Source organism: Neolamprologus multifasciatus, chromosome 7 (genome assembly GCF_963576455.1).
Source record: "Neolamprologus multifasciatus chromosome 7, fNeoMul1.2, whole genome shotgun sequence".
Lineage (NCBI taxonomy): Eukaryota > Metazoa > Chordata > Actinopteri > Cichliformes > Cichlidae > Neolamprologus > Neolamprologus multifasciatus.
In genome coordinates, this window is record NC_140445.1 from 21,759,882 (window position 1) to 21,787,420 (window position 27,539).

At 38.5% G+C, this 27,539-nt stretch overlaps 1 protein-coding gene across 2 annotated transcripts in view; it reads left to right on the forward strand.

The window, feature by feature from the left end:
- The first annotated feature begins 541 nt into the window (after nt 1-541).
- astn2 (astrotactin 2) overlaps nt 542-27,539 on the forward strand; it is a 291,315-nt gene continuing 264,317 nt past the window's right edge. The window contains exon 1 of one of the 2 annotated variants that reach the window (XM_085168613.1): nt 542-1,123. In XM_085168613.1, the coding sequence (XP_085024739.1) occupies nt 712-1,123 (412 nt within the window). In that variant the 5' untranslated portion in view covers nt 542-711. The remainder of the gene's footprint in view (nt 1,124-27,539) is intronic. The other variant, XM_085168612.1, reaches the window with a different exon arrangement.

A 27,539-nucleotide genomic window follows, 5' to 3' on the forward strand; every position in this document is an offset into this window, starting at 1 on the left:
AAGTTAAAAAATAAACAACAACATTAAACAAGTAAGAACACGGGGTGTACTACATTATATAATAAAAACAAACTTTTAATCAGTAAGTAAAAGAAAGTCTATAGCCTCTCTTAAAACCTTTTTTTTTTTTTTTAATCTGGAATGCAACTTTTATTTTAAGTGTGGATATTTCACTCTGTGGTGAATGCACTTTAGGGTTTAACCGTAATCTTTCCGGTCAACTGTACTTTGTTTTCGAGTACCAGTAGAGCTGTCTTGCACGGAGAACAAACAGGACAAATGTTCAGCTATAAATTGTTTGTTTAGACGGGATATGACAGGAGCAGCTCTGTCCTCACGTTCAACTCATATAAACGCTGTATTGAAAAAAAAAACGTATTATTATTTTTTATTTGTTGTTTAACACTTTATTGTGAACTCAGAGGAAGACTCATCTACTGCTCGTGTTTGTTTAAACATGAACCCGCACTAAGAACAAGATACCTCTACCTCGTGTCTGTCTTTTAAAAGACACGTGCTTATCCAAGTGTAAGCAATCTGTTGTCCCCGTGTGAGCACAAATGGATCTGTAAGGAGCCGAAAGATGTCATTCTCACTACACCTGTACTGCCGCCTCCTGGACGGACGCGACTCCTTTGCAGCGACTGTACTATAAGTGAACGGACAGCTTATGAGCCCCACAAAGCGAGAGAACCACACACAAGGAGCGGGATGGCGAGGATATTAGTGCTGCACCTTCGCGTCCTTCTCGTGGGTCTGTTATTAACAGGCTCCTTGACTGTCCAGGCAAACAGAGGGGCGACATCGCCTGACGAGGAAAGGGACAGGGAGAGCGACACGGAGACGCCATGTGAGGTGAAAACCGTCACCGTTTCAACCCTGCCCGTACTCCGGGAGAACGAATTCAGCTTCACCGGCGGAGCCTCGGGGAACGTGGTCGGAGGAGGGGGTGCTGCTGAAGCAGGTGGTGTTGGTGGAGGAGGAACTGGAGGAGGAACTGGAGGAGGAGGAGCAGGAGGAGGGGGGGAATCCAGACTTCTATTATTCGTTAGAACAGACCTACCTGGGCGAATTTCCGTAATGGATGATCTTGACAACACGGCTCTTCCCTACTTCACACTCGGTAAGAACACTGTTGTAGTTCTGTGTTTGCCCTCCATGGCGATAACCGGTCTGTTTGGCTGCACGTTTGTGCGCATAGGCTGTGCACACAGCTATATTTCCAAAAGACACAAATAAAAACAAATCACGCGCTTATACACATTATACACATAAATCACCTGCTCTACTCTGTTTGAATTGTGTGGTGTGTTTCCCCCCCCTAAAAAAATCCCCACCAGTCCAGGTATGAAGAATACGCTTTTCGCTTTCCCTACTCAACTTAAAAACTACGGTATGTAAACGCAAGCCGTGCCACTCGATTTTAAGTGGCACTCTCAAGTTATTCTGCCATCCCTCATTCTTGTTTCGTCCTTCTTTCTGTCTGACTTTCCTATTTCATGGTAAAACATAATTTTAAATTTCATGCATACCCTAAGTATGCTTTCCCAATCAAGGAATGCAATTTGGCCCTGCAAATATGCATGAAATTGGTATTCTCACTTTAGCTCATAACACACATGCTTTGCAAGACGGTATAACTTTAACTGGGTAAAGCACTAGCCTAGAGTTTGTGTCGTTGTCTACATTTAGTCATTGCAGATTTTAGGGGATCCAAAACATCCCACTTTTTCACACATCCGTGGATAACTGGCTTCTGACAGGTCATCTGATTCTCAGTGAAAGCCTGTGATTTAAAAGTGGTCTTGAGAACAGCATTGCTGATTGGATAATCATAGGGAACATAATAGCAGGGAAGTACACCAGTCTTACACCAGTCACAAAAAAAAACACAACAACAACAACAACAACTTTGTAACAGGAGCAGAATGAGTATAAAAGGAGCATTACTCATTGTTCATTTTAAGTCTTACAAATCATGTGAGCGATTCATGTTCTCTTGATTTCCCCTTTGCGGTGTAAGTGTGACTGTGTAACAGGATGTAGAGAAAGTATGGAACAGGGATGTTTGTTAAAAGCTTTTAGCCAAACAAAATGAAGTGAAAGGAAGTAATTTCAGAATTATGTAATTTATTCAGTTTGCGATTTGTTCAGATGGCACAGTATCATGGAGAAGCAGGACGGATAGAAAAATGCAGGGCTTGGAGGAAGTCAGTGATGCGGGGACGGAGAATCCATGAGAACATCTCATTACTGCAGTTTTCAGACAGGAGTTTGCTATCCTCCTTTTCCCCCCCTGTTTCCCTGGTCTCAGTTTCATTCTCTGTATGAAGAGTGTCGACTAAACTGGCTGTGTAAAGCAAAGGCGGGCAGGCAGGCTGAGGGCTGGAGCATTAAGCTAGTAAATCACTTTCTATTCTCATTAAGGACAGCCGTTGACTGGTGAGAAAGGCCTCTCTGTCCTCCCAGTCAGCCAGCTAGCAAATTTGCTGCTTCACCCTTTCAGTGCATGAGTACATGCTGTGGAGCAAGAAAACGAGCTTTAATAGGTCCTCATGTGTAATACATATTGAAAGCATTACTCGTGTGCTTTGTGTTTTGAAAAAATTAGATTAAAAAGAAAAAGTGTGGAAAAAGGATTTTTTTTTAAATGAGACCATTGATTTTAACAAGGCTTTTAAAACAGGTCAACTGAGCATAGAGGCAGAAGTTAAATTAAAAACAATATGTTAAGAAAAGTGCTTTACTTAAAAGGTGTATTTGTCATAGTTGTGAGAGGTTTACAAATACACTTGTCAATACTGTTGCTAACTAAACAGTCATAGTTGTGAGATCTATACGGATAAATATATATATATATATATATATATATATATATATATATATATATATATATATATATATATATATATATATATATTGTATTTTTTTTTGCTTACAGACCAGTCGGATGGTTCAGTCTGGCCTTGTGTTTGTCTTTAATTAGTCAAACCTTTCAGTCTGGCATTCATGATGTGTCATGATAAGCTGCTAGGTGGGTAGGAAAGTACACATGCCAGCAATGTAGAACCACCTTTATATTTGTTAAACCTTGTAATTGTCAGAACTGGGTTAAATGCTGATACTAGATGTCACCTGTGATTTCCCTGTGTCCAGTTTATACCCTATATTGCTTGTTGGTCCACTCAACAGCTCTTTCTTCTTGACAAATGCACTATTGGCTGTTGAGTTTGTGAAATGTTGTTATAGAATTCATAAAATACACTAAATTGTTAACGTCTTGATGCATCCTCAAGACGTTAACAATCATTCCTTTGGGGAAGTAAATCCCCAAAGGAATGTAATCATCGTCCAGATGAACAGAATCAACTTTTAGGGATTAAATTGTTAAGTGAAAACAAAGTGAGGTTTTATTATCAGAAGTGCATTTATTTCATGCCTCGCTGTTTCATCTCACATACTGAATTGTGATTTTCTTATGCTAGAGGAAGGGTGGGGGAACACCAGGTCTCAAGGGCCGGTGTCCTGCAGGTTTTAGACGTGTCCTTGATCCAACACAGCTGATTCAAATGGCTAAATTACACCCTCAACATGTCCTGAAGTTCTCCAGAGGCCTGGTAATGAACTAATCATTTGATTCAGGTGTGTTGACCCAGGGTGAGATCTAAAACCTGCAGGACACCGGCCCTTGAGGCCTGGAGTTCGCCACCCCTGTGCTAGAGGAAGCTAGAAAAGTTGAATTCTCACCACATATGCCATTTATTGTTACGAAGCAATTTATTACCACACTACATCACATTGCCTTACAGGTGTATGTCTTATCATTTTTTTATATATTCACCTTTTACATACCCACCAGCTATTATACAGAACTATACAGACTGCAGAGTGTTTCGGATTCATGTACTCACCCAGCAACACTCTCTTATAGCATCGCTCTTTCAATATTGTTCTAAAAGTCTTAGGAAATGCTAGCAACACCTCTCGGTGTAAAAGTCAAAGCGGTAAAAGTCTAACACCACAGCAAACACATCCTTCTGTGAAACCAGCACTTGTTATTTATCTTCTTCACATGATTAAGAACAGTGTGATATCTATGATTTTTTTTAAAATTCCTTCTTTTATGTTGTTGTTGATTTGATGTGGAGATAAGAGAGGCTGTGCTCCAGTTTAAAAGAAAAAAAAACAAGCCCATATGTCTTGGTACAAGCAGTCAGAGATGATGGAGCAAACATGACTAATTGCAACCGGTACAAACCGGTGTGAAATTGTGTGAAAATGGTATACACTTCCTGAACCCTAAATAGGTGTGGTCAAAAGTGTTGTGAGAGTGGATGAAAGTGTATTGGCTTGTGTTAAAAAAACCCAAAACAAAACATGTAATTGACGAAGATAATAGTGCTTGCTAATAATTATCAGGACTTAGTTTGCAAAGAAAAAAGCTTAGTTGGAAAGAACTGTGAAGAATCTGTGCTCAAGTTCACTTCTCACATTGAAAGTATAAACTCATAATCTCCTGCTGGTATCCTACGGGTGTAGGGTGGTGTTAAAACCCACGTGACACCCATATGGGAAATGACTCTTAAATGAGCTATCTCATTTCTGAACTGTCTCTGAAGCAGTTTATTACCACCCATAGTAACAATATAATGCGATGAAAATCACCCCCTATTCATTCACATGCTGCTCTTCATATAATGGACAGTCAATATTTCAATCAATAGTGAGCAGTAAACTCAGTAAGATTTTTTTTTAGAACATTATAGTAGTATAGTGGATATTGTCAGAAAACAAGCCGTGCAGTGCATTTTAAATAGGGGTGGAATTTTACACACAGCTCATGTCTCCGTTCCATGACATTAGCCATTTGTGACTAAACCAAACAAATCTGTGATGAAAAACATCTGTGCTGGATTTCTTGTTGGTGTGTGAAATGGCCTTGTTGTTTGAATTCAGGGGCTAGAGACACATAATGTTAGCCTAACTGGTTAGGATACTACTAGTAAACTAGTCTACCATTGTGCTTTCCACTTTCTCACAACAGCTGAATTTCTGTCGTGCTGGAGTATAACCTGTTAGCAAAATATCACCCGATCCACAACGAGCAGTCTTGTCTGTTTCGTGGATAATGTCAGATTTCTGATAGTTTTGTCAAACCAACGTCAGAGGTTATAGGTAAGGAAGGAAAAGGACAGCAAGATTCTTCTCCACCATGGCTGCACAGCTTTGATTTATTACCACAAGTGTCTCAGAGAACAGATGAGCAGAAAGGGCAGCGTGGAAGAAGTGCAAGCCTGCTTCTCCTTCACTTTCCTTTTTTTTCCTTAGTCATTTTCATATATATTAGGAAACACATGCTTTCATTTCCAAATGCTTTGACTTTGTGATTTACCAGTGCACCACCATTTTACTTAAAATATGGGATCTTAATCCCAGTTTTTAATTTAGTTTTTGAATGCCATGTACTGAACTATCTCACTAATTCATGAAATTTTGTGACATTGTGCTTGCACGTTCAAGGGAGATAATTCCAGGCTTCTACGCTTTGTCACACGAGATGATCTTCCTTTTTTATTTTACTTCATGTTATGGGATAGAGAGGAAATTAATACCGCTTGCAACACGGCTGACTCTGTAAACACCTGAAGAGTTAACCTTTTTGAAAAGCTTCGGGCACCTAATGCAAGATTGAAAATGTTTAAATGTCTTCCTGTTCTTTATCATCTGTCCATCATCTTAAACTACAGTACTGTGCCAAACTCATTTTTTGACAGGAATATACGAAGTAAGTGTAGCAGTTTGTTGAATCACCACAGTATTATTAAAGTATGTACAGCAAAAGCAGAGTTTATATAAAAATAAATATTTAGCATGATTTTATTCTTCAACATAGACGGAGCCCTCCTAGGTAAGCTGTCTTGTAATTTATTTAAGTAGTTTACAAGAATAGTTCTCCAAGACTCTTGAAAGATATTCAAAGATCTTTTTTAGATGGTGGCTGACTTTTATTCAGTTTTCTGTCAGAATGATCCAATGCTACTTCAATAATGTTGATGTCTGGGGCTCTGGGAGGCCAGTCCATGACTAATGGTGTTCCATTGTCTGTTTTTTTTTTATCCAGGTATGCTTTTACTGCATTGGCTGTGTGTTTGGAATCATTGCTATGCTGAAAAATGAAGCCATAGCCAATCTGGTGCTTTCCAGATTGTATGGCAATATAATGCCCTGCAAATGTATGGTATTGCAAATCGGATGCTGCTTTTTTTTTTTTTTTTTTTGATCCACAGTGTTTTACAGATGGCTGTAGGCGCTCACTGTTTTACTTCTCTCCTGACTTCCTCTGTACATGGAGGACAATTTGAATGAAAACCTTTACATTTGGACCTGTTGCCACTGATTCAGTTCTTGTGTAATTTATCATACCTCAGCCTTTCCTCTCAGCCATTTCCCTTCCTCGAGGATGGATTCATGACAGCCAGTCTTCCACTGAGAGCATTTCTGCAAACAGTAGATTTGTCAACTAAAGGTTGCCTCTGAGGTCTAGTTTCAGGTCATTGCTGGATTAAGAGCATGGCTGTTCATCGGCTATGGATAGTTTTCCCGGTTTACCTCTCCGGTGCAAAAGTACCATTTTATGCATCTCAGACTGTGTTATCTATGAAAATGAAAGAAAAAAGCAGCCAATGGAAAAAAGTAAAAAACCCTTTAAAAGCATTTCAGAAAGCCTGGAGAACTATTGTTCAAGATCTTAACCCTTTTTTCCCACCCCAATATTTTTTTTTCTTTTTTTGCCAACCAGCCTTTCCCTATCTCTATAAACAGAGTCATAGCTAACCCCAATCGCTTACACATGGGAGAGACAAAGATTCAGTGGTCGAGTGGGGAAAAAAAAAAAGTGTTTTCCCCATGGCATAGAACATGTACATGCTGCACCACAACTCAATATTATGTCAGGACTCCAGCTTAGCACTGCAGCAGAAGCAATGAAAAGGGGGAAGGGTCAACAGTAGAGATGGGAGTTATTATATGGTGTAGAGTTGAGATAGATGTATGAGTTTTTGTAAGGACTCTTTTTAATGTTGCATTGCACTTATGTTTGCTTCGGTTTAGATCTAGTGCATTGTGGAAAATTGAAAAGATGCCAATTGATATGCCACGAGTGTAATCCAGTCATACAAACACAACCCATGGTGGATATTGTGAAGGCCAGCAAATTATACGTGTCATCATGTTGCCTGTGATAATAGGCCTCTATAGGAGGCTGTCTTTTTAAGATGAATGCTCAACTCATGCAATCTAATGTATGACGCCCCACCACAGTATTTTCCCTCCTGTCTTTTTTCCATATACAGCAAAATGACAGGATTGCAGAATTGCATAAAAGAAGGCTTAAACTTGGCACTGATCATCAAACCATTCAGACCGGCTTGCTTCTCAACAATTTTTCTGCTATTAATCAGAAGCTATCTTGGGCTGGTAAATGTATAGTATCACTTGACAGGCACTCTGTTATTATTTGCAAATTGTATTTTTCATGTTTTAAAAACAGAAAAAAACCCACAGAAGGCCTTGCTTCTCTCTCTCTCTCTTTGATTGGTCAGCTACTTTTTTGCTCTTGAATGTCACAAAGCAATTACAATTATTGCACCACTGACATTTTATACCGAGCGTTAAACATAGTCATAGCTTTGAATGTTGTATATATGTATGTATGTACGTATATATTTATCTTGCTTATTCTCGGTCTCTCTCACTCTCTCTCTCTCTTCCTAAATGACAGACTCAGTAAGTGGAGAACCATGCTCATTTAGTTTAATGGTGAGAGACCTTAGGGATGTCACAGGAAGGATGAATGAACTGTGGTCAGTGACCCTTGATTGTTATTGTCCTCCACAGTAACTGTATTTTGTATTGCATTGTTTTACCACCAGTCTCCAGTCTTGCCTTGCAGCACTGGTGGACAGCTTTGATCTCCAGATAATTATTTGATCATTACCATTGCTGAAAGGCGCGCTGTAGTTATCTTTGATGAAATGAACAAAGAACTTGTATGTAAATACCCCTAATGAATGCACAATCTTTATTTACTCCCACTTTCTCTTTCTTTGATATGTGCACAGCAACAACATACACAATTGTTAATGTGCTTCTCCTATTTTCAGACTTCAGAAAATGCTTGTCAGTTGACCATATGGATGTTTAAAGTCAGTTAGTACTTTCTGGTTGAGTAACTGTTATGGGACATATAAATGCGTAGTTCATAACAAAGCATTTAACGTTTACCAGTACACAGACACATGGTATGAAAACTCTTTGTTTTAATACACCGAAAGAGCTCTTTTATATAAAGAGTTGCTGGAGTTAAGTGGACTGTTATAGGTGAATTTACTAGTTGTAATTTACTTAAATGCCAAATATGTATACTACTCTGACTGACCTGATAACCATTTCTACAATTACCATTTTACTCAGATCACCAAAACAAGGTTTCAAAGGTTCCGCGGTAATCCCACTGACTCACCTGTTATGGATCTTTTTATCGAAATTGTATCCAGCACCCTGCATTTATCTAGAATTTACAATGAAAAAATCAAAAGCAACCCGAACCTCTTCAGCAGTAAGAGTTTGATTGCTACCTGCTGTCTATTTGATTAATTTCCACTAACATAATGCTTCAGTCTGCCTTTTTCTACTTGATTTTATAGCTTCCATTGTAAGTTTGAGTTCTGCCCCTGAGTTGTTTCATGTGGCTGTACCTCCCCCTTTAATTCCACAACTGCTTATCTTGATATGTAAAGCTGTACTAGAATCAAAGGATAGGCTGGATGGTGTAGCTAACAAGAGAGCATGCCGCAAGCTGATTCCCAAAAGATTCATAAACTTGCTACTTGTATACTGTAGAGAGGCTTTTTAGTCTGTGCACTGAATGCTTAATGTGACACTGATTTATAAAAGCAATTCCATTTAGTTGCTCTTTTTGCTCCTTGGGCTCCTCTGGTGTATCCCTACCACATAATAGAAGCCCCCCTGTGACAAAAACTGTAATGCATTTGCTCTCTTAGTAAAATATTTTTTTAATGCAAGCCAGACATTTGGGGCACAGGGACTATGGGATAAATCCATCAACTTACACACAGTAGCTTTAAAACCAAGCTTGATATATAGACATGTTGAATATTTCAAGTTTCCTGGCTGCGTTTCTTTAAGTTATTTGAATTTCGCAACTATTACCGAATGTGGTCAAATTGAAACTCAATTTCTGGCTTTCCATTATGTGATTATTAGTTTTCTTTAACTTCATGTTGAGTCCATTGATCTGAGTGGATAATTTTTACTGCTATCAGCATGTGATAGTTTTTTTTCTCTCCAGGTATTTCAGTATTAAAGTTGGGCAGATCAATACTGATGTGTACTACCATGACGTTTAATTTTGTGAATTGATCCCCACATAAAAAAATATCAATACAAAATATTTTCTCTGACTCGGAATTGCGTTATTTAATGAAAGTAAATTGGTATTTGGGGCTTAAACTCTAAACAACAGAAGTGCAGCAGAGATGGGGGAATTATAATCTTTTTCCCGAGCTTTCTCATTGACACAAACACATTCAGAAATAGACAAACAGGCAGAAAAGCAATACGTGCCTCAATGTTGCTGCCAGCTCAAGTGATCGTGACAGGCATAGCTGGACTGGCCATCGGGCATACTGGGCATTTGCCCAGTATGCCCGATGGTGATTTTTTGTTTTTATGGGCCGATGTTTTTTTGTTTGTTTGTTTGGGGTTTTTTGTAAACAATGAAAGGTGGTGGATTGGCCAACTGGTCATGATCGACTCTGGGCGGGACAAATTACAGCCGATGAGGGCAAACTTTAAAGTTCCGAATTGAGGTAAAAAAGAAACGTGATTTGTCCCATACTTCAGCTAGAATGAAAAAAGACAAAAACCTGGAGATATTCTGTGTCTTTACGCTGCACTGTTGCCTCTTGTTCTCTCATTCTCCCGTCTCTCTCGTTTGTTTATCGCCCACTTTGCGCCAGAAAGAGGAAACCAGCGAAGGTCGCGCTAAACAACAGCAGCACGTTTAAACTTGATCAGCTATTGTTAGAATTGATTTGATACTACTTTCTAGTATCAGCTGATGTTTGCTGGAGCCACAGCCATAAAAGCTGCTGGTCATAATATCGGGTTGATTATGTGGTGAGAGAGAAACATGAAGATGAAACCAGGAGATGTCCTTGCTGAATCATCAGAGCTGAACAGGTGATGGAGAAACAGGTTTACCTTTTAGGTGACATGAATGAGGTGAAGGGAAGTTATGAACTGTTTCTGAGAGACAAATAACACCAGGATCCTTTTCTATGTAGCTGACAGCTGGTAACTGTGCAGGGGCGGGTCTAGCAAAGTTTTGCCAGGGGGCCAGGTAGGGCATTAACAGGGAAAGGGGGGCACAAAGAAATACCTTTCTTATTCTCATTTAAAATGTCTAGTTTTTAATAAATAATTATCTGAATCAAGTTTTCATCTGATGTACAATGTATAGAACTCTATTACTGTATGTAGTAAATATTAAGTCTAATATATACCCTAGTAAGCTAAAGTACTTTTTCCTTTGGGAAGGTACTATCTGTGCAGTCTGCAATTCTGTTGATGAAAGGTGCTGAATCTATTTAATTATTTTAGAAAAATAATTGGTTTCTGTGCATTTGTTTTACACGTGCATTAAATTAAAGTCTATTACATCGATTAAGCATCATAAGGTGGAGGGTGGGGGGTGATTCCCTATTTTTTTTTTTTTTTTTTTGCTGGGAGTTGGCAACCCTATTAATTAGGTTGTTTAATATTTCCACTAAATACTGTTTAGAATGCCAGAATAGGGAGGTGGTGTAGGTTTAAGTTTATTAGATTGATACATATATACCAACAAGACAGTGTACATCTCTGTCACAACAGTGCTTGTTTTCATTCAAAGGCTTTATGCCTTTTCATATACCTGGTGGGCCGGTCTCTAGTCAAAATGCCCAGGCTGATTTTTTGCCCCAGTCCAGCCCTGGTGACAGGTGTTGGGTTATATGCTTCCATTCACCACATCGGCATTTTAATCAAGTCAAATGTTTCGATTTAACAGTCCTTAAAGAGCATCCTTGTAAAGATAAAACCTAAACACTTTAATTCGAAGAACATCTTGTTCTTGTCTATTTTTTAAGAATATAGAGATTTTTGTTGCATTATAAAATAAGTTCTGCTGAACACATTGTAAAAACATGCTAAAAATGGATAAAACATCTGCACACCAAATGACACCAGAGAAACAACCTAAGAGTAGAGAGCAATAATGAGCATTGTCTTCCCCTTAAGAGGGAATGTATTCATATTTCAATTATGTGTTTGGAAGCAATAGTCTGGAAATGCACAGTTTATCCTCATGTTAGAGCTCAAGAGCTGGTGAAATTTCCTTTGCCATTTGTGTTTTTCTAATTATGTTCAAGTTTTAACTTATCTTCAAAAAGTTTGGAATGGGAATGTTGCCTGCCTGATAATAAGCCAGTATGTGGTCGCTGTGTAACATGCTAGTGAAGGAGCTTCTGACTTACGGAATACATGCTTATAACTACAATCTTCTGTAAAGCTACTGTGAAATTTTGTTGCTAGTGTGCAAAGCAGAAAAAAAGCATTTGATCACCAGTGCTTGCGACTGAAGTATCCTCTCTCTTTAGCATTGTTTACATGCCAGTGTGGCAACAAAGCCCACTTAAGTCTGTCTTGATTAAAATGACAAGTGTGAAATAGAAAGCAGAGAACTGCCAAAAACAGTGCATGAAGTGATCTGGGTTTGGTGATTGTTTACCCGTACTGTTTTATTAGGGTTTGGTGGTGAACATTTTCTACTTTCAAAGTTCTTTATGTGTAATCTTTATTTGATGGCTGTTGCAGTCTCCAAAATAATGTAGTAACAGTTTAAGATGGCGTGAGAATCTGCATCAAACCATCCAGAAAACCTATGTTTTCCCCAGAACCGAGCTCACTGGGACACCACCATCTCTGGCTCCAAACAGACTGAAAAGCATCTAAATATCCTCCTACTGGTTGACAGGTTAGTGGGAGAAAGCCCACTTTCTTTTTGAGCTCTGATTGTTCTTTGTCCTACTTGTTCCTCCTGCCTTCATGCACAGTCTATGTTGTTCACCAAACCTTGTTTTGTTATACTCTGTTTTATTTTTTCTCATCCTAACAGACAAATTATACAGTCCACATTTCAGTTGTCAAAAGATTCAGCATTTTCAAGATTTCTGAAAATAGATTATGCCTATTTTTTCCCTTTATCTTAAAACTGCACAGTATATGTTTTTAGTATCAATTGTATAGTATATAATAGTTCATTATCATATCATATTGGAGATGCGCTTGTATAGTCTTGACTAACCTCGTTAATAGAATTATCTGAATAGGGTTTTTGTTTTGCAAGCATGACAGGCTGTGTGTGTTTCAAAGAGGAAGACGGGAGTCATTGTTCATATAAGCTGGTCACAATGATGTTTAAGACCCATAAAATTTGATTCCCTCCAGAATTGGTGCTGCACCTTGGAAATGTGCCAGTTCTGCACTGCTCGCTACGTCATGGTTCCTACAAAAGATTTTAAACCTTTTATCCATGCTGGTATGTTTGTACCTATTTGCATTCCCTTCAAGTTGTACAATCTTTTAGATTTCCTTTCAGATAAAGCACATGCTCCATTAATCTCCCCTCAGCTGATGAGTTCCCTCCCACAGTTTTTTTTAATGCTCCATCATGCACATCTCTCAGAGTTCCTGGTGGAACTGGCTTTATCTGCACAGAGATACATGTTCTAACTCTCTTCTTTTGTAGTTGTCTGGATGAATAATGTTGTTCCACTGACTTTTTCAGAAACAAAACAAAGATATCCATAGGTTGTACAAAGAAGATTTATTTAACAGAAAAGTATAATAATATCTGTCCTGCAACAATAACTACATTATCAACATATCATACAATATGAACATTATCGCAGTAATTTTAGTTTCCCTCAATATTTTCACATTATCTAACGTGATCCCAGAAGAAACACTGGGGTTTTCTACACCACTGTGAGACTCCTAATTAGTTTATTTATCAGTTCCAGCACTCTGAATTAAACGATATCTGGGCAAAGACTTGCATGCGGCGGTCATTGTTTACAGTCCATCTATGAGTACAGATCAATTAAAAACAAGATAAAAGAAAAGAAACCACAAACAACACAAAGGTAAATTGTCATCAGATGATAGCAGATGGGTTTGAGATTGCATTTTGTCCATTCCTTGAGGTCCCGACTTTATACCTGCGTGAAGCCAAAGCCTCCTCAAATTTAATTTGAGCAAACAGATTCCAGAAAGATTCAAGCCAGTACTGTTCTTTGCCTACAGATTATGCATATTCATATGCAGATATCCACTTATGAAAATCAGTACAGAACAGAGGAGTTTTCAGCATATCAATGCACTTCTGATAAGACTTGTGGGAATACGGGCATTTGGTCTAACACATTGTATGCTTATCCAGTGATAGCTCATTGGTATGTTATGGCTGTATCGCACTCGCCTCCATTTAGAGGCACAGCACACCGCATGCATTTTTTTTCTGGTATTTTGTCTGCTTTGGATTAGCTCTGATCTAACAGCAATTACCCTTAGATGTGTAACACAGCAGAACATGCTCTCCTGAGGTCAATGGTAGGTCACGTGTCTTCAGAGTGGTTAAGTGCATCATCAAGGTGAACAATACACACACGCTAATCTGCAGCCATTAATTTGTCGTGTTTTGTGGTTGTTTATACATTAAATCCTTATATGCATTTAAGGGAACGTTCCTCATCATTTTTTTCCGAGTAGGTGTTTATTTATTTGCTAAAGCTGAGTTTATCTAATTTCAAAGCAGATGACTACACGAATTGCATTTGAATTTTAAAAAAAGTGTTGATAGTTTATATGCATGTAAAAAGATTCTCCTTCCGTCTGTTTAACAGTATAACACATTCAGAGGGAGCCTGAGGGGAAAAAAAATGTCATATGTCTGGTTGTAATGTTAATTTCACCTCTTTAAATAAATGAATCACACATTGTGGAAGGGAGAAAAATGGTGAGATCTGTAGCCAATTAGAGGAATTATGATGGCCGAATTCCAATAGGGAGGAGGATTCACATTCTATGCAGAGTTCTTCCTCCAGAGCCACTTGACATTTTTAGAAATGTATTTTTTTTATGTTGTAGCTCTGCATTCTTTTTTTTCTTTTTTTTTTAATAAAGTGGTTCTCCAGCTTACTGTGATCACATAGATAAGCAGATATGCAGATAGTGGTTATAAAGCACTTTTTGGACTTTCAACAGAAACTAATAGTCATAAATATAGACATTCTTAAAAGATAACTCATGCTCATTCCCAGCTGTAATAAAGTTGGAACCTACTAATCACATCTGCAGTGCCCTTTTATAATTGGAATATAAAAAGCAAACAATAGTTCCCAATAGAAGCTACCAGGGTGCCGTAGACAAGAAGATATAATTAATTTGACAAGCAGTTTTAATGACACTACACTGCATGAAAAAAGTTATTTAGTATTTCCATTGTGTTTTGGTGTAGACTTTGAAGTTCCTGTGCTTTGGTGTTCCAGATTGCACATAAAAGGCCTAGCTGGTCAGAGTTTATTATGCATGAACCACTTGGGGTTTCCACTTAAGGATCCTTTAACTAGGATTGTAAATTTTCCTACAATTATTAATTTTGTTTTGTTTGTTTTTTTCATAATACAGATGTTTTTTTATAACTGTGAATGCACTTTGAACCTTTATGTGTTCATGTGAGTTCGATGCTGTCAGTGCAGGTTAATTTCCTCAATCACATTACCTGTTCCACTTACACCAAACATCTATATTAAAAACTGAATCTGCAGTTATGTCTCCTCTAAAATATTTTGTTAGCTGGACGGGCCTGGGTGGATTTTCATCAGCTCAAACACAGCAGTATTGTAGGAATAATGTAAAACAGGAAAAATCCTGGAATGGAGTATAGGTAGCAACACCACAGAAAGTGAAACAGACTGCACACACACACGCACACACACTTGTTTTCATATCTTAGTGAGGACTTCTCATTGACGTAATGCTTTCCCTAGTCGCTTACCTTAACAATAAGCATCAGAAATGAATGCCTAATCCTAACCTTCAGCCTAAACCTAACCATAACCTAATTGTAATTCTGACACTAAAACCACATTTTGAGCCTCAAAAAATGCCTTAAAACTCGTGGGGACTGTTGGTCCCCACAAGTATAGTAGCATGCCAATTTTCTGTCCTCACAAAGACATCTAAACATGTACACACACGCACACACACACACATATTTCTAGTGCACAAGTTCGTCAACGTCTGAATGCTTTCGTTTTTTGTATGAAAGATTGTTAGCTCTCTCTTACATGGGGTATTTGCTCATGTGTACTGTTGTTTTTGATGTCAGTTAATAAGGTAATTCTAAGTATCTGCTAGGATTTGCTGGGACAAACATTTTTTGCTTGATCACATCCTCCTGCACCTCTGGACCATTTTCAGTTCAGCTTTAAATTTTAGATGTCTTAGTGGAAGTGCCATCCTGGCCCCTTGCACTTGTACCTCTGCAAAACTGCTGGCTCTCCTACAGACTTTCAAAACAGTGATCTTTCATCCCCTTCTGGAAGTCTTGAAGAAATGAATGTGTGGATGAAGTGGATGAGGCAAATCTGTTGAGTTGTTCAGATAGTGAGCAATGATTTTGTAACCAAAAACAAATCTGCTTTTTCAGTGGGCTCTATGCCAGCATATGATTTCACACTGACATGTACAGAATTTCAAGTTGTTTCCACTGAAAATCATACTGACAGTGTCTACCTCCACTTGTCCCTGTATGCAGGTTCTTTGAGAAGATGATGTTGAATCGGCTAAATTTATTTTAGTAATTTAATGGTTTGTTCCCCTAATCTGTTGATCATACCTTCTGTTTGAATAACATTTTACTTTATGAGTTATTGATCTGGGAAGTTTGAAACTGTGAATATTCTCCCAGTTGAACTGCAATTGCAGAGCATTTTATAGTGTAGGGAGAAAAAAAAGTCTGTTATTGTGGGTTCCTGCACTACGGTCTCATGCAGAAATAATCTAAATAATAAAAGAATGAAAGTTTTGTCAGTATAGTGAAACACTGGCTCAATATACATATTTTTTCCTCTCTGGCTACTAATTGGCTATGTAATAATTAGACTGGTGAAGATTTTTTTTAGTATGTTGTACTTTGTCTATTTTTGTGTGTGTGTTGCAAATTATTTATCCTCTCAGGGTTGACAAAGGTTTTTAGCAATAATATTTTGAACTATTAGTTGTGCTTGGGTATGTCAATACCACCTCAATATAACCTATGTAGCAATTATGTATTATTTTATTATTTAATAATTAAATATATGGACATTTTCCAGATTTAGACAAGCCATCATAAATTCATTTGTGTGGTGTGTATCTTCCACTCTTTAGTTCAACAGTGTGATCATTGTTCCGTAACATAACCGCAATCAGGACAAATGCACTATTAACTCTGTAATGAGACAGCTCAACAAACAGAATTAATGGGACCATTCAAAATGGCAATCTCCAGCTTTCAACACTTAGTTAGGCTTGTAAGTATGGATGTCAGAGTCAGGCCTTAGCTAAAGAGAAAGAGTGCCACTGTGGAGTTATATTTTTGACCCTACCTTTCAGACAGTGTTGTTATTTAATGCCTTTGACACTCAGTAAACTGTGTGGGTATGGCTTAAGGAAGAAAAAAAGAGTACACATATTTTTCCACTTTAGTATAAAACTTACAGCATATTATACGCAGTGGCTTGCAAAAGTATTCGGCCCCCTTGAACTTTTCCACATTTTGTCACATTACAGCCACAAACATGAATCAATTTTATTGGAATTCCACGTGAAAGACCAACACAAAGTGGTGTACACGTGAGAAGTGGAACGAAAATCATACATGATTCCAAACATTTTTTACAAATAAATAACTGCAAAGTGGGGTGTGCGTAATTATTTAGTCCCCTGAGTCAAAACTTTGTAGAACAACCTTTTGCTGCAATTACAGCTGCCAGTCTTTTAGGGTATGTCTCTACCAGCTTTGCACATCTAGAGACTGAAATCCTTGCCCATTCTTCTTTGCCAAACAGCTCCAGCTCAGTCAGATTAGATGGACAGCGTTTGTTAACAGCAGTTTTCAGATCTTGCCACAGATTCTCGATTGGATTTAGATCTGAACTTTGACTGGGCCATTCTAACACATGGATATGTTTTGTTTTAAACCGTTCCATTGTTGCCTTGGCTTTATGTTTAGGGCCGTTGTCCTGCTGGAAGGTGAACCTCCGCCCCAGTCTCAAGTCTTTTGCAGACTCCAAGAGGTTTTCTTCCAAGATTGCCCTGTATTTGGCTCCATCCATCTTCCCATCAACTCTGACCAGCTTCCCTGTTCCTGCTGAAGAGAAGCACCCCCAGAGCATGATGTTGCCACCACCATATTTGACAGTGGGGATGGTGTGTTCAGAGTGATGTGCAGTGTTAGTTTTCTGCCACACATAGCGTTTTGCATTTTGGCCAAAAAGTTCCATTTTGGTCTCATCTGACCAGAGCACCTTCTTCCACGTGTTTGCTGTGTCCCCCACATGGCTTGTGGCAAACTGCAAACGGGACTTATTGGTTTTCTTTTAACAATGGCTTTCTTCTTGCCACTCTTCCATAAAGGCCAACTTTGTGCAGTGCACAACTAATAGATGTCCTATGGACAGATTCCCCCACCTGTGCTGTAGATCTCTGCAGCTTGTCCAGAGTCACCATGGGCCTCTTGGCTGCATTTCTGATCAGCGCTCTCCTTGTTCGGCCTGTGAGTTTAGGTGGACGGACTTGTCTTGGTAGGTTTACAGTTGTGCCATACTCCTTCCATTTCTGAATGATTGCTTGAACAGTGCTCCGTGGGATGTCCAAGGCTTGGGAAATCTTTTTGTAGCCTAAGCCTGCTTTAAATTTCTCAATAACTTTGTCCCTGACCTGTTTGGTGTGTTCTTTGGACTCCATGGTGTTGTTGCTCCCAATATTCTCTTAGACAACCTCTGAGGCCGTCACAGAGCAGCTGTATTTGTACTGACATTAGATTACACACAGGTGCACTCTATTTAGTCATTAGCACTTCCAATAAAATTGATTCATGTTTGTGACTGTAATGTGATAAAATGTGGGAAAGTTCAAGGGGGCCGAATACTTTTGCAAGCCACTGTATGCTATACACCAGGTTGCATCTCATACTGTCCAGAAGCTCAGTGAAGCCCTGGTGGTCCAGATGTGGGAGGAGATCCCTGATGACATTACTCATCTTCTCATTAGGAACATGTCCACCATTCTCAGGCATGCACACAAGCATGTGGTACAAACTACTGAGCACCATTTTGAGTTGCTGCAATGACATTTTGGTACAATGGACAAGCTTACCACATGATTGTTTCAATTTGATTTTCTTGGTGTCTTTGAATCCATCCCTCAGTAGGCTGATAAGTTTCATTTTCATTAAATGATGTGGTATCCTTTCATTCTGAACATATTACCCAGATCAGTGTATATATCAGACATGATTTTTTGTTTTTCTCATTGAGATACGATGTGTTTTCAAAATGTTCCCTTATTTTTTATTTCTTTACCGTTAGTATTTCTAAACACTTTTTAAAAAAAACTAATGATAAGTTATTGGATTGGACCAACAATTTGGTTACACCAGCTTTAATATAAAATCTATCAGCTATTGTTGAGTTAAAGTTATTTAATCCAATCTTCCAATTGGGGGGTGGTATTTGTGTGTCTTGGTGCAGCTGGCGGGTGGGGCCGGAGGGTAATTGTTTCCAGAGTTTTGAGTAGTTGAATGTTGTCAGAGCCAGATAACTCAACATTAATAAACTCTCTGACAACACAATGATGGATTTATTCCTTAGGTCTTTCACTATCCCATCCACTGATCTAATGGGATTTGCCAGGCCGACTATTATGATGAAGTAGGCAAATGATTGTCAGGATGTTGCTTCTCATCGGTCATATTAATTGCATTTATATGTCATTATTACAGTCTCCTAATGGATGATAGCTGCTTACAGGCAGGCACTCTTCTCCTTAACCTAATTAAGTTAGATCCAGTGTTTTTGCTTTTTTCTTCCCTTCTCCATGCAAATTGCCTCATAAGTGCTATGTTTTATGTTGTTTTTAGAGAAAGAAAAAAAATCTCCTTTGTCTACTTAATGTTATTTGTCAGTGGATTTGAACAGCCTTCTTAGTTTCCAACCTATTGATCCAGTGACAGTTAAGGGTTACATGGCTTAAGAAAGTCAACATCTAATATACAGGGATCAAAACAAACATATTTTTAGGGTATTGATTTTATTTCTACTGCAGTAATGTCTCCCAGAGAAAAGCAGAACAAGGAAGAAGAGTGCTTGCTTTTTACGCTTAAGTCATTTTTTTTGTTATGCTGAGGCATCAATTAGACACCATACATTTACATAATACATGTCATGAGCTGACGTGGCAAAAGTACACATATTTGGCATTTAAGTAGTACGAAGAAAAATATGATAATGATAAAAGCTGACACTCTCATTCTTTCCTCTTCCGGAGAAATATAGTTGTTATACCTTTAGTTAGAAGACACGTGTGTGTGACTAACTACAAAGAAACAGTTTTTGTGTTTGGTGATATTAGCTGAGCTGTTACATTTTAAAATTGAAAACATTACTAACTTTTTGCATGCACGTTCTTTGTAGCACTAGCTAGATGTGTACTGCAACCACAAATTATCAACACCCGGACTATAACCAGCCAACTTTTTCACTTGTCTTAAACTCCTTAGTAGGGATGCACCGATACCGATACCGGTATCTGGTATCGGCCTCGATACCACATTTTCTAAAGTACTCGTACTCGTTAAAAGTCCCCCGATACCGGGGACCGATACCACGGTCTGAGAAATGTCTATGTTTGAGCGGCGTGTAAGGGGTTAATTGCAGGCGCTGAGTGCCCGCCCCCAGGCCCCGGCTGCATCTCAGAGCTGGGAGAAGGCGAGGCGAGACAAGTCAGCCGTGTGGAACTATTTCAAAGTGAATGAAGACGACAAAACAAAGGCGGACTGCAAATTGTGCTCAGCGAAATTGTCCAGAGGAGGCTCAAAAGGTAGCGCATTTAACACAAGCAATTTAATCAAGCACCTAAAATCCCAACACGACGATGAGTACAAGGAGTTTACCCACGCTTCTAAACCAACATAACCCACGCTGCAGCAAACTCTTGCAAGACGAGAGAAAATGTCCAGAGACAATCTACATGCTGTGAAAATAACATAGGCAATTATCGAGTACATTGCATTGAGTGACCAGCTACTCTCGGAGGTAGAAAATGTGGGATTCCTGCGTCTCCTCCATGTTCTGGAGCCCAGATATGATGTCCCAAGCCTACATATCCACAGTCTACTGCAAGCCTCCTCTGCGTTTAGTTTCACCACGGATATTTGGACAAGCAGTGTTAGCCCCGTGTCGCTGATTAGACTAACCTACCAGTGGATAGACGAGTTTCACGCCACAACGAGCCATTACATGCCAAACACTTCCGCGGCTCGCACACCAGCCAGGCTATAGCGCATGTGTTTGAGAAAATGCTCCAGACATGGGGTATACCTAAGACATCAGTACATGTTGTGCTTTGTGACAATGCCAAAAACATGATCAAAGCCATGAATGACGCAGGGCTCCCAAGTCTGTCATATGTCGCGCACACGCTTCAACTGGCTGTTCACGAGGGCTTATTAACACAGAGGAGCATAGCTGATGCTATAGCAGTGAGGCGGAAAATAGTTGGGCATTTTAAACATTCCGCCTTAGCCTACTCCCGCCTCGAGAACATTCAGGGACAGCTCAACCAGCCAATAAGGAGACTGCAGCAGGACGTACAGACGCGCTGGTACAGCACGTATTACATGCTCCAGTCCCTCATTGAGCAAAAGCGAGTGCTGGGGGTGTCCGAGCACGAACTCCCTGACTATCTCACCGCTCACCAATGGGCTCTTATGGAGACGACTGTTGCCATCCTCGCCCCCTTTGAGGAACTAACTAAAAAAGTGAGCAGCTACGACGCACTAGCCTCTGATGTCACCCCAGCTGTGACTGTGCTAGTGTGACTTCTAAACAGAGAAACAGACGAACAAATTTAAAATTAAATTTAGTTTTTTTATAATTATTTATTCTGTAATATGTTGCATACAACAGGCTTTTCATTTTAAATAAATGTTCTTAATTCCAAACTAGTCCCTTGTTTGTTTGTTTTTGTTAAATTATAGGACTAAAGCTGTTACCTGTAAATTTAAATCATGTTTTTATTAAGTACTCGGTATTGGTATCGGCGAGTACTGAAATGCAAGTACTCGTACACGTATTCGTTTTCAAAAAAGTGGTATTGGTGCATCCCTACCCCTTAGTATAGTGCTATAACGGTGATAGATACACCAGTTTTTTGTATGTGTTATTGTTTCCTCAATTTAGTTTCAAATAATTTTAATGTTTGAAGGATGTGGCTGACCTTTTCACAGTTCACAAATTAATACAGTATAGTCGGTAAAGATATATCCACTACCATTTTCTGACATGAAACTACTGTTCAGGCTGTGTTGGCCCAACTCTTTCTGAAAGTGCTGTAACTAAGTTTAAAGATATAATTTCCCCAGTGTTGTACACTTCAATGCCATGTGCCAACACAGTGCAGAGCAGCTACCTGAACTCTACTCCCACAAAGGTCGATTATCTTGTTAATAGTTTTACATCTTCACTGCATATGACTCTGGATACTGTGGCTCCTCTGAAAAAGAAAGCCTCAAATCAGAAGTACTCCACTCCCTGGTATAACTCTCAAACACACATCTTAAAGCAGATAACTCATAAGCTGAACAGGAAATGGCGTCTTACTAATTTAGAAGATCTTCATTTAGCCTGTAAAAAGATTTTAAACATTAGAGAAAAAAAATATTCACAACCATCTCACAGACACAACATTGTGTACAGCTACTTTCAATACTACTCATATTTATTTAGACTCTTTTCTCCAGTTGATTTTTGTGAGTTAACTTCAGTAATTACTTCATCCAAACCATCAACATGACTTTGAAACCCCATTCCTACAAGATTGCTCAAATAAGTCCTACCTTTAATTAATGGTTCAATCTTAAAAATAATCAACCTATCTCTATTAATTAAGCTGGCAGTAGTTGTCTATCTTGTCTATCTATCTAATCGACTCGAATTTATTCATCTAAATGGAGAGTCCTTTTCACACATCGTGGAGTTCCACAGGGTTCAGTGCTAGGACCAATCCTGGTTAAATTATACATGCTTCCCTTAGGCAGTATCCAGATAAGGCATGGCATTAGTGCTGTCAGCGTTAGTCTCGTTAAAATGACGTTAACGCCATAACCGCATTAATGCGGCAAATCTCTGTTAGCGAGTTAGCGCGGATCGCCCCGTGCGTGGGGCTGCACGGCGGAAACGTTGGTTATGGCGTTAACGTCATTTTAACGAGATTAATGCTGACAGCACTACATGGCATACATTTTAACTCCTATGCAGATGATACCCAGCTTTATCTATCCATGAACCAGATAACAGATATAATTTAGTTAAACTGCAGGAATGTCTTAAAGACATAAAGACCTGGAAAATGTCTAATTTCCTGCAAATTCAGATAAAACTGAGCTTAACTCTGCCCTAAAAATCTTCAAAATTTGTTGTCTAACCAGAGGCTTACTGTGGATGGCATTACCTTGGCCTCCAGTAACACTGTGAGGAGTCTTGGAGTCAATGCACATATTAAACAAACATGCAGGAATACTTTCTCAGTATCTCTAAAATTAGAAACATTGTGTCTCAGACTGATGCTTAAAAGCTGGCTCATGCATGTGTTACTTCTAGTTTGAACTACTGTAATTCATTATTATGAGGATGTCCTAAAAACTCCCTGAAAGCCTCCAGTTGATTCAAAATGCTGCAGCAAGAATTCTGACAGGTACTAGAAAGCAAGAGCATATCTCCCCTGGCTGCTCTTCATTAGATGCCTGTTAAATCCAGAATCAAATTTAAAACACTTAAAAACACAACAATATAAAGCACTTTGAAGCAACTGTGATTTGGCATTATGTAAATAAAATTGTTTACTGATAAAACTGATTGAACTGAATTCATATATTCATTTTAGACTGTTTAAAGTAGTCTTCCAGGAAGGTGTTAATTGCACTTTTTGACTGTTAACCTTCCTAAAAATCTGTGTATAAATGTTCAGATCCAGTGTCACTTATTTGTGTTTACTCTTTAGGGGTGTTGTTGTAGGGCATGAGGGACCCCACATCATATTAAAATTGTAAAACGTGAGTTTTTTGATGCCATATCAGAGGACAGTGATTGGTGCTCATCAGTATGACTGACTACATCCATTTGCAGTGATTCACACAAATGTGCAAAACATTAGTCAAGCTTAGGCAGAAATAGTTCTCAGCATTTGAAATTATGTACTCTTTATGGGTTTTGCATAGATTACTAAAATAAACTATGCCTGAGATAACTGGCTGTGGGAATTCACAGTTATCCAGTAGTTTATCCGGATAGTACAGACAAATAAACATGCTCGCTATGGATATGATAAAATTAAGAGAAAATATGTTATATTATCTAGTATCTAAGATTTTAATATATAATTGTTTTCACTGTCTGATTTGATTAAGTTACCTGTCTTGATTCTAATTAAGGAATTTGATTATGTTTAAAAATATTGCAATTTAGGTTAAAGTACACCATAAGACAGCATTAAACAGAAAGCTCAATTTTCTCATTTACTGGGATCCCAAGTTCCATCTCAGTAACACAAGCACACATTTCATATATTGACTGATTTTTTGTTTGTTTTAATAAAAACAGAAATATTCCAATTTCTGTTTGGATTTTGAATTCAGGTTTTATGTATGTGCATATACTCGAGGTTGAATTACATTAATGGGCACCACATTGTTACAACTAGTGTATGAAAGTTGGCCATCATGCAATGGAAATCGCTGCACCATTGGCGATCTTTGTTGTTGTCCCTGGTTTTTCCACCAACAAACAGTGAAACAGGTGCTATGCCCACAAGGTATATAGGAGCCTCCTGGTGAAACTATCCCCTAGAGCCAGGTAGAGTCTGATCAATGGTGTCTTCTCATATTCATCAACTCAGGCTCATGTTCCAGCTACTCTTTTAAAACTACATAATTAGATAATAAAATGAGGCATGTAGAATAGCATATTGTGATTATTATTAGAATGTTCATCTTAAATTTCATAAAATGTTTTGAATTTAGTTTTTTGCCCACACTAAAGTGATATTTTATGTATAATAATTTATTGTTACAGGTTCCACAGTCCAAGTTTAAAAACAGACTCTTACCTTCTTTTTTATTTCTTTGTACTGTATGCATTTTAAAGTATTTGGAATTGTTTTTGATGATGCTTCAAATTATGTAAAACACCTTGTAACTAGTTTGGAAAGGTGATGCATAAGGTTCAGATTTATTCGGGAAAAAATGCTCTCCTTGAATTATGTCGGTAGGGAAAGAATATGCAATTCCTTTAAAGCATCAACTGAATGAAATATTTTACTTTTCAATGCGGAGAATTCTTGCGGGTACAGTGGCAACAAAAGTGCAGAGCAAAAAAAGGGAAAGAAATACAGCCAATTTTTGCCTGCAACCAAAGCTATGATAGTCCAAGACTGCCTGGCATCTTGATAAATATTTGAGCATGGCTTTTTAAATCACCAGTACAGATAAACAGACTCCACAATATTATAATCAACAAAGTTTTTAACTATGTCCTAAGTTCATTTCCACGGGTTCAAGTAATATATTCTGTGGCGCCACAGTACTGTAAAAAAAGCTTAAGCCATCCCATATTTCTTTACATTTTACTGGAAAAATTGAAAACGGGTGCAGTGAGTTACTGAAATGTGCAAACACACCTAGGAATACAGTCTATAAGGCAAAAAACAGAGTTTATACAAGATTCAAGGCCTCTCTCTTTTCAGTATGACCACCTTTATTCATCAACAGCCTGAACTCTCTTAGGCACCTTTCTTGTAGTATCTTGTAGTATCTTTATATAGTCTTCAGGAAACGTTCTTCAGACTTCTTGAAGGACATTCAAAGCTTTTCTTTGGATGTTGCTTTCCTTTTGTACAGATCTCAGTCACGATAATTCCACACTGCTTCAATAATGTTAAGGTCTGGCCTCTGTGGAGGTCCATGACTGACACTGTCCCATCATCTGTTTTTCTCTGTTTTTACTGCATACCTGGATGGCAGTGTATATGGGATGATTGTCTGGCTGAAAAATGAAGCCACTGCCAGTCACACATTTTCCAAATAGCATTACATGCTGGATCAAACTTTGGCAGCACTTTTCTGTTACATCAACTTGAACAAGATCCCCAGTGCCACTTCTTGAAATTCACTCCCAAACTATGACAGAACCTTTGCTGCGTTTTACAGATAGCAGTGGGCATTTACTGTCTTGCTTCTCTGCTGACCTCCAGTGCACATACTGACAACGATTTGAATCAAAATTTTACATTTCAGTTAATCACTTCAAAAGACACTGTTGCTACTGATTTTCAGTCCAGCTTTTCCAGTTTTAATTTGGCAGAGTTCAACCTTTTCTCCCTGATTACCTTTCTTAAGAATGACTTCCTGAGAGTCACCCTTCTGCTGAGACCATTTCTGATGAGGCTTCAGCAAACAGTAGATGGCTCAACTGAACTCCTGGGTCGTGTGACATCTTTACTTTTTTGCCTTATTTTATAAGGACATTACTTTCAGGTACTGTTTATCTGCTGCAGATATTTTTTTAGGCTTACCACTTCTTTTGTTTTCCAGTTGTCCATTTTTCTCAATTTTTTGACTTGCACACACTGCACATCATGCCAAGATATGGCAAGTTTTGAGTTATTAGCTCTTTGGAGGGAAAAAAATAATATTTTATACTTATCCTATTGTGTTATCTTTGACATTTTTAGTAGATTCAAATAAAGAAATGGGAGCAAATTATGTATCTTTGTAGCTGGCTGCTAGTAACAAATAACCCAAAGATACTATTTAAATAGGTTCGTTGATAGGCTGTCTGTTATGTATAGAAACAACACTGGTTCATCTCTTCAGTAAAATGTCTTGTTTTATGCTGGAATAAATCATGGGTTAGTACTGACTGGCTTAAAAAAATAAAAACAAAACTAGTGCTCAAGATCAGTAAAAATTACAAGCAATCATTGAAATGGTAGAAATGAATTAGTATCATGGGTTTGGTTAAGGCTATCTTTGTTTATTTTTTATGTTTAAACCCTAGTTTCTTTAATTCTTTCCTCGCTGTGCTTCTTAACACTGTAGGCTGTCCAAAGGAAACAGAGTTGCTTTCTAATGACATCTGACAGTGGCCGTCTGTTGCAGTCATGTGATACAGTCCCTGAGCAGTCGTGGCCTGTTTAATAAATGTGGCCTAACCATGAATCCATCCAGAAAACAGAAGATTGGCTACATAGCTGATTCTTAATTCATTATATTGCATAAGAGGGATTGGCAATAGTGTCTCTCTGAGTATACTATAAGACAGTATAAGTGTCAAACCGCGGGGTTTATTGCGTTAACATCTGTGGTTTTATTAGACCAACATGGACAATTTTGCTCTTCAGTAAGTATGCAGCACTGCTTACTATAACAGATGAATTAGTCTATGTCCCCTTCTTCACCATCATGGCATAGGTGATTAAGTCCATAAATGAGAGCTGCAGAGAAGTCATGTGGTACTCGTTTACTACTTTGGTGATACTATGACACGTACCACCTACCCAATCATTGTTGCAAATCATATAAACCTTTCTTGGAAACCGTATTCCCTGATGACTGTGGCCTCTTTCAGCAGCATAATCTGTCTTGCCACAAAGCAAAGATAATTTGGGAATGGTTTGAGGAGGACAACAATGAGCTTGAGGTGTTGGTTTGACCTCCAAATTTCCCAGATCGCTATCCTATTGAGCATTTTTGGGATGTGCTGGACAAACAAGTCTGATGCATGGAGGCCCCACCTCACAACATGAGTTGCTACAGTACAGAACCTAAAGGATATGGTGCTAACATTTTGGTGCCCGATACCAAAGACACACCTTCAGAGGTCTAGTGGAATCCATGCCTTGACCTGTCAGGGCTGTTTTGTCAACAAAAGGAGGACCAACACAGTTTTAGGCAGGAATTACTACAAAAAATGAACCAAATGTCACAAAGGCACTGTAAAAATGTGCCCATGCCAAAAAAAAAATAAAAAATCAAGCAGGCAGTCCATATCATAACACTGAGCCATACTTCTTTATTGAAATCCCACAAATGCATGCAC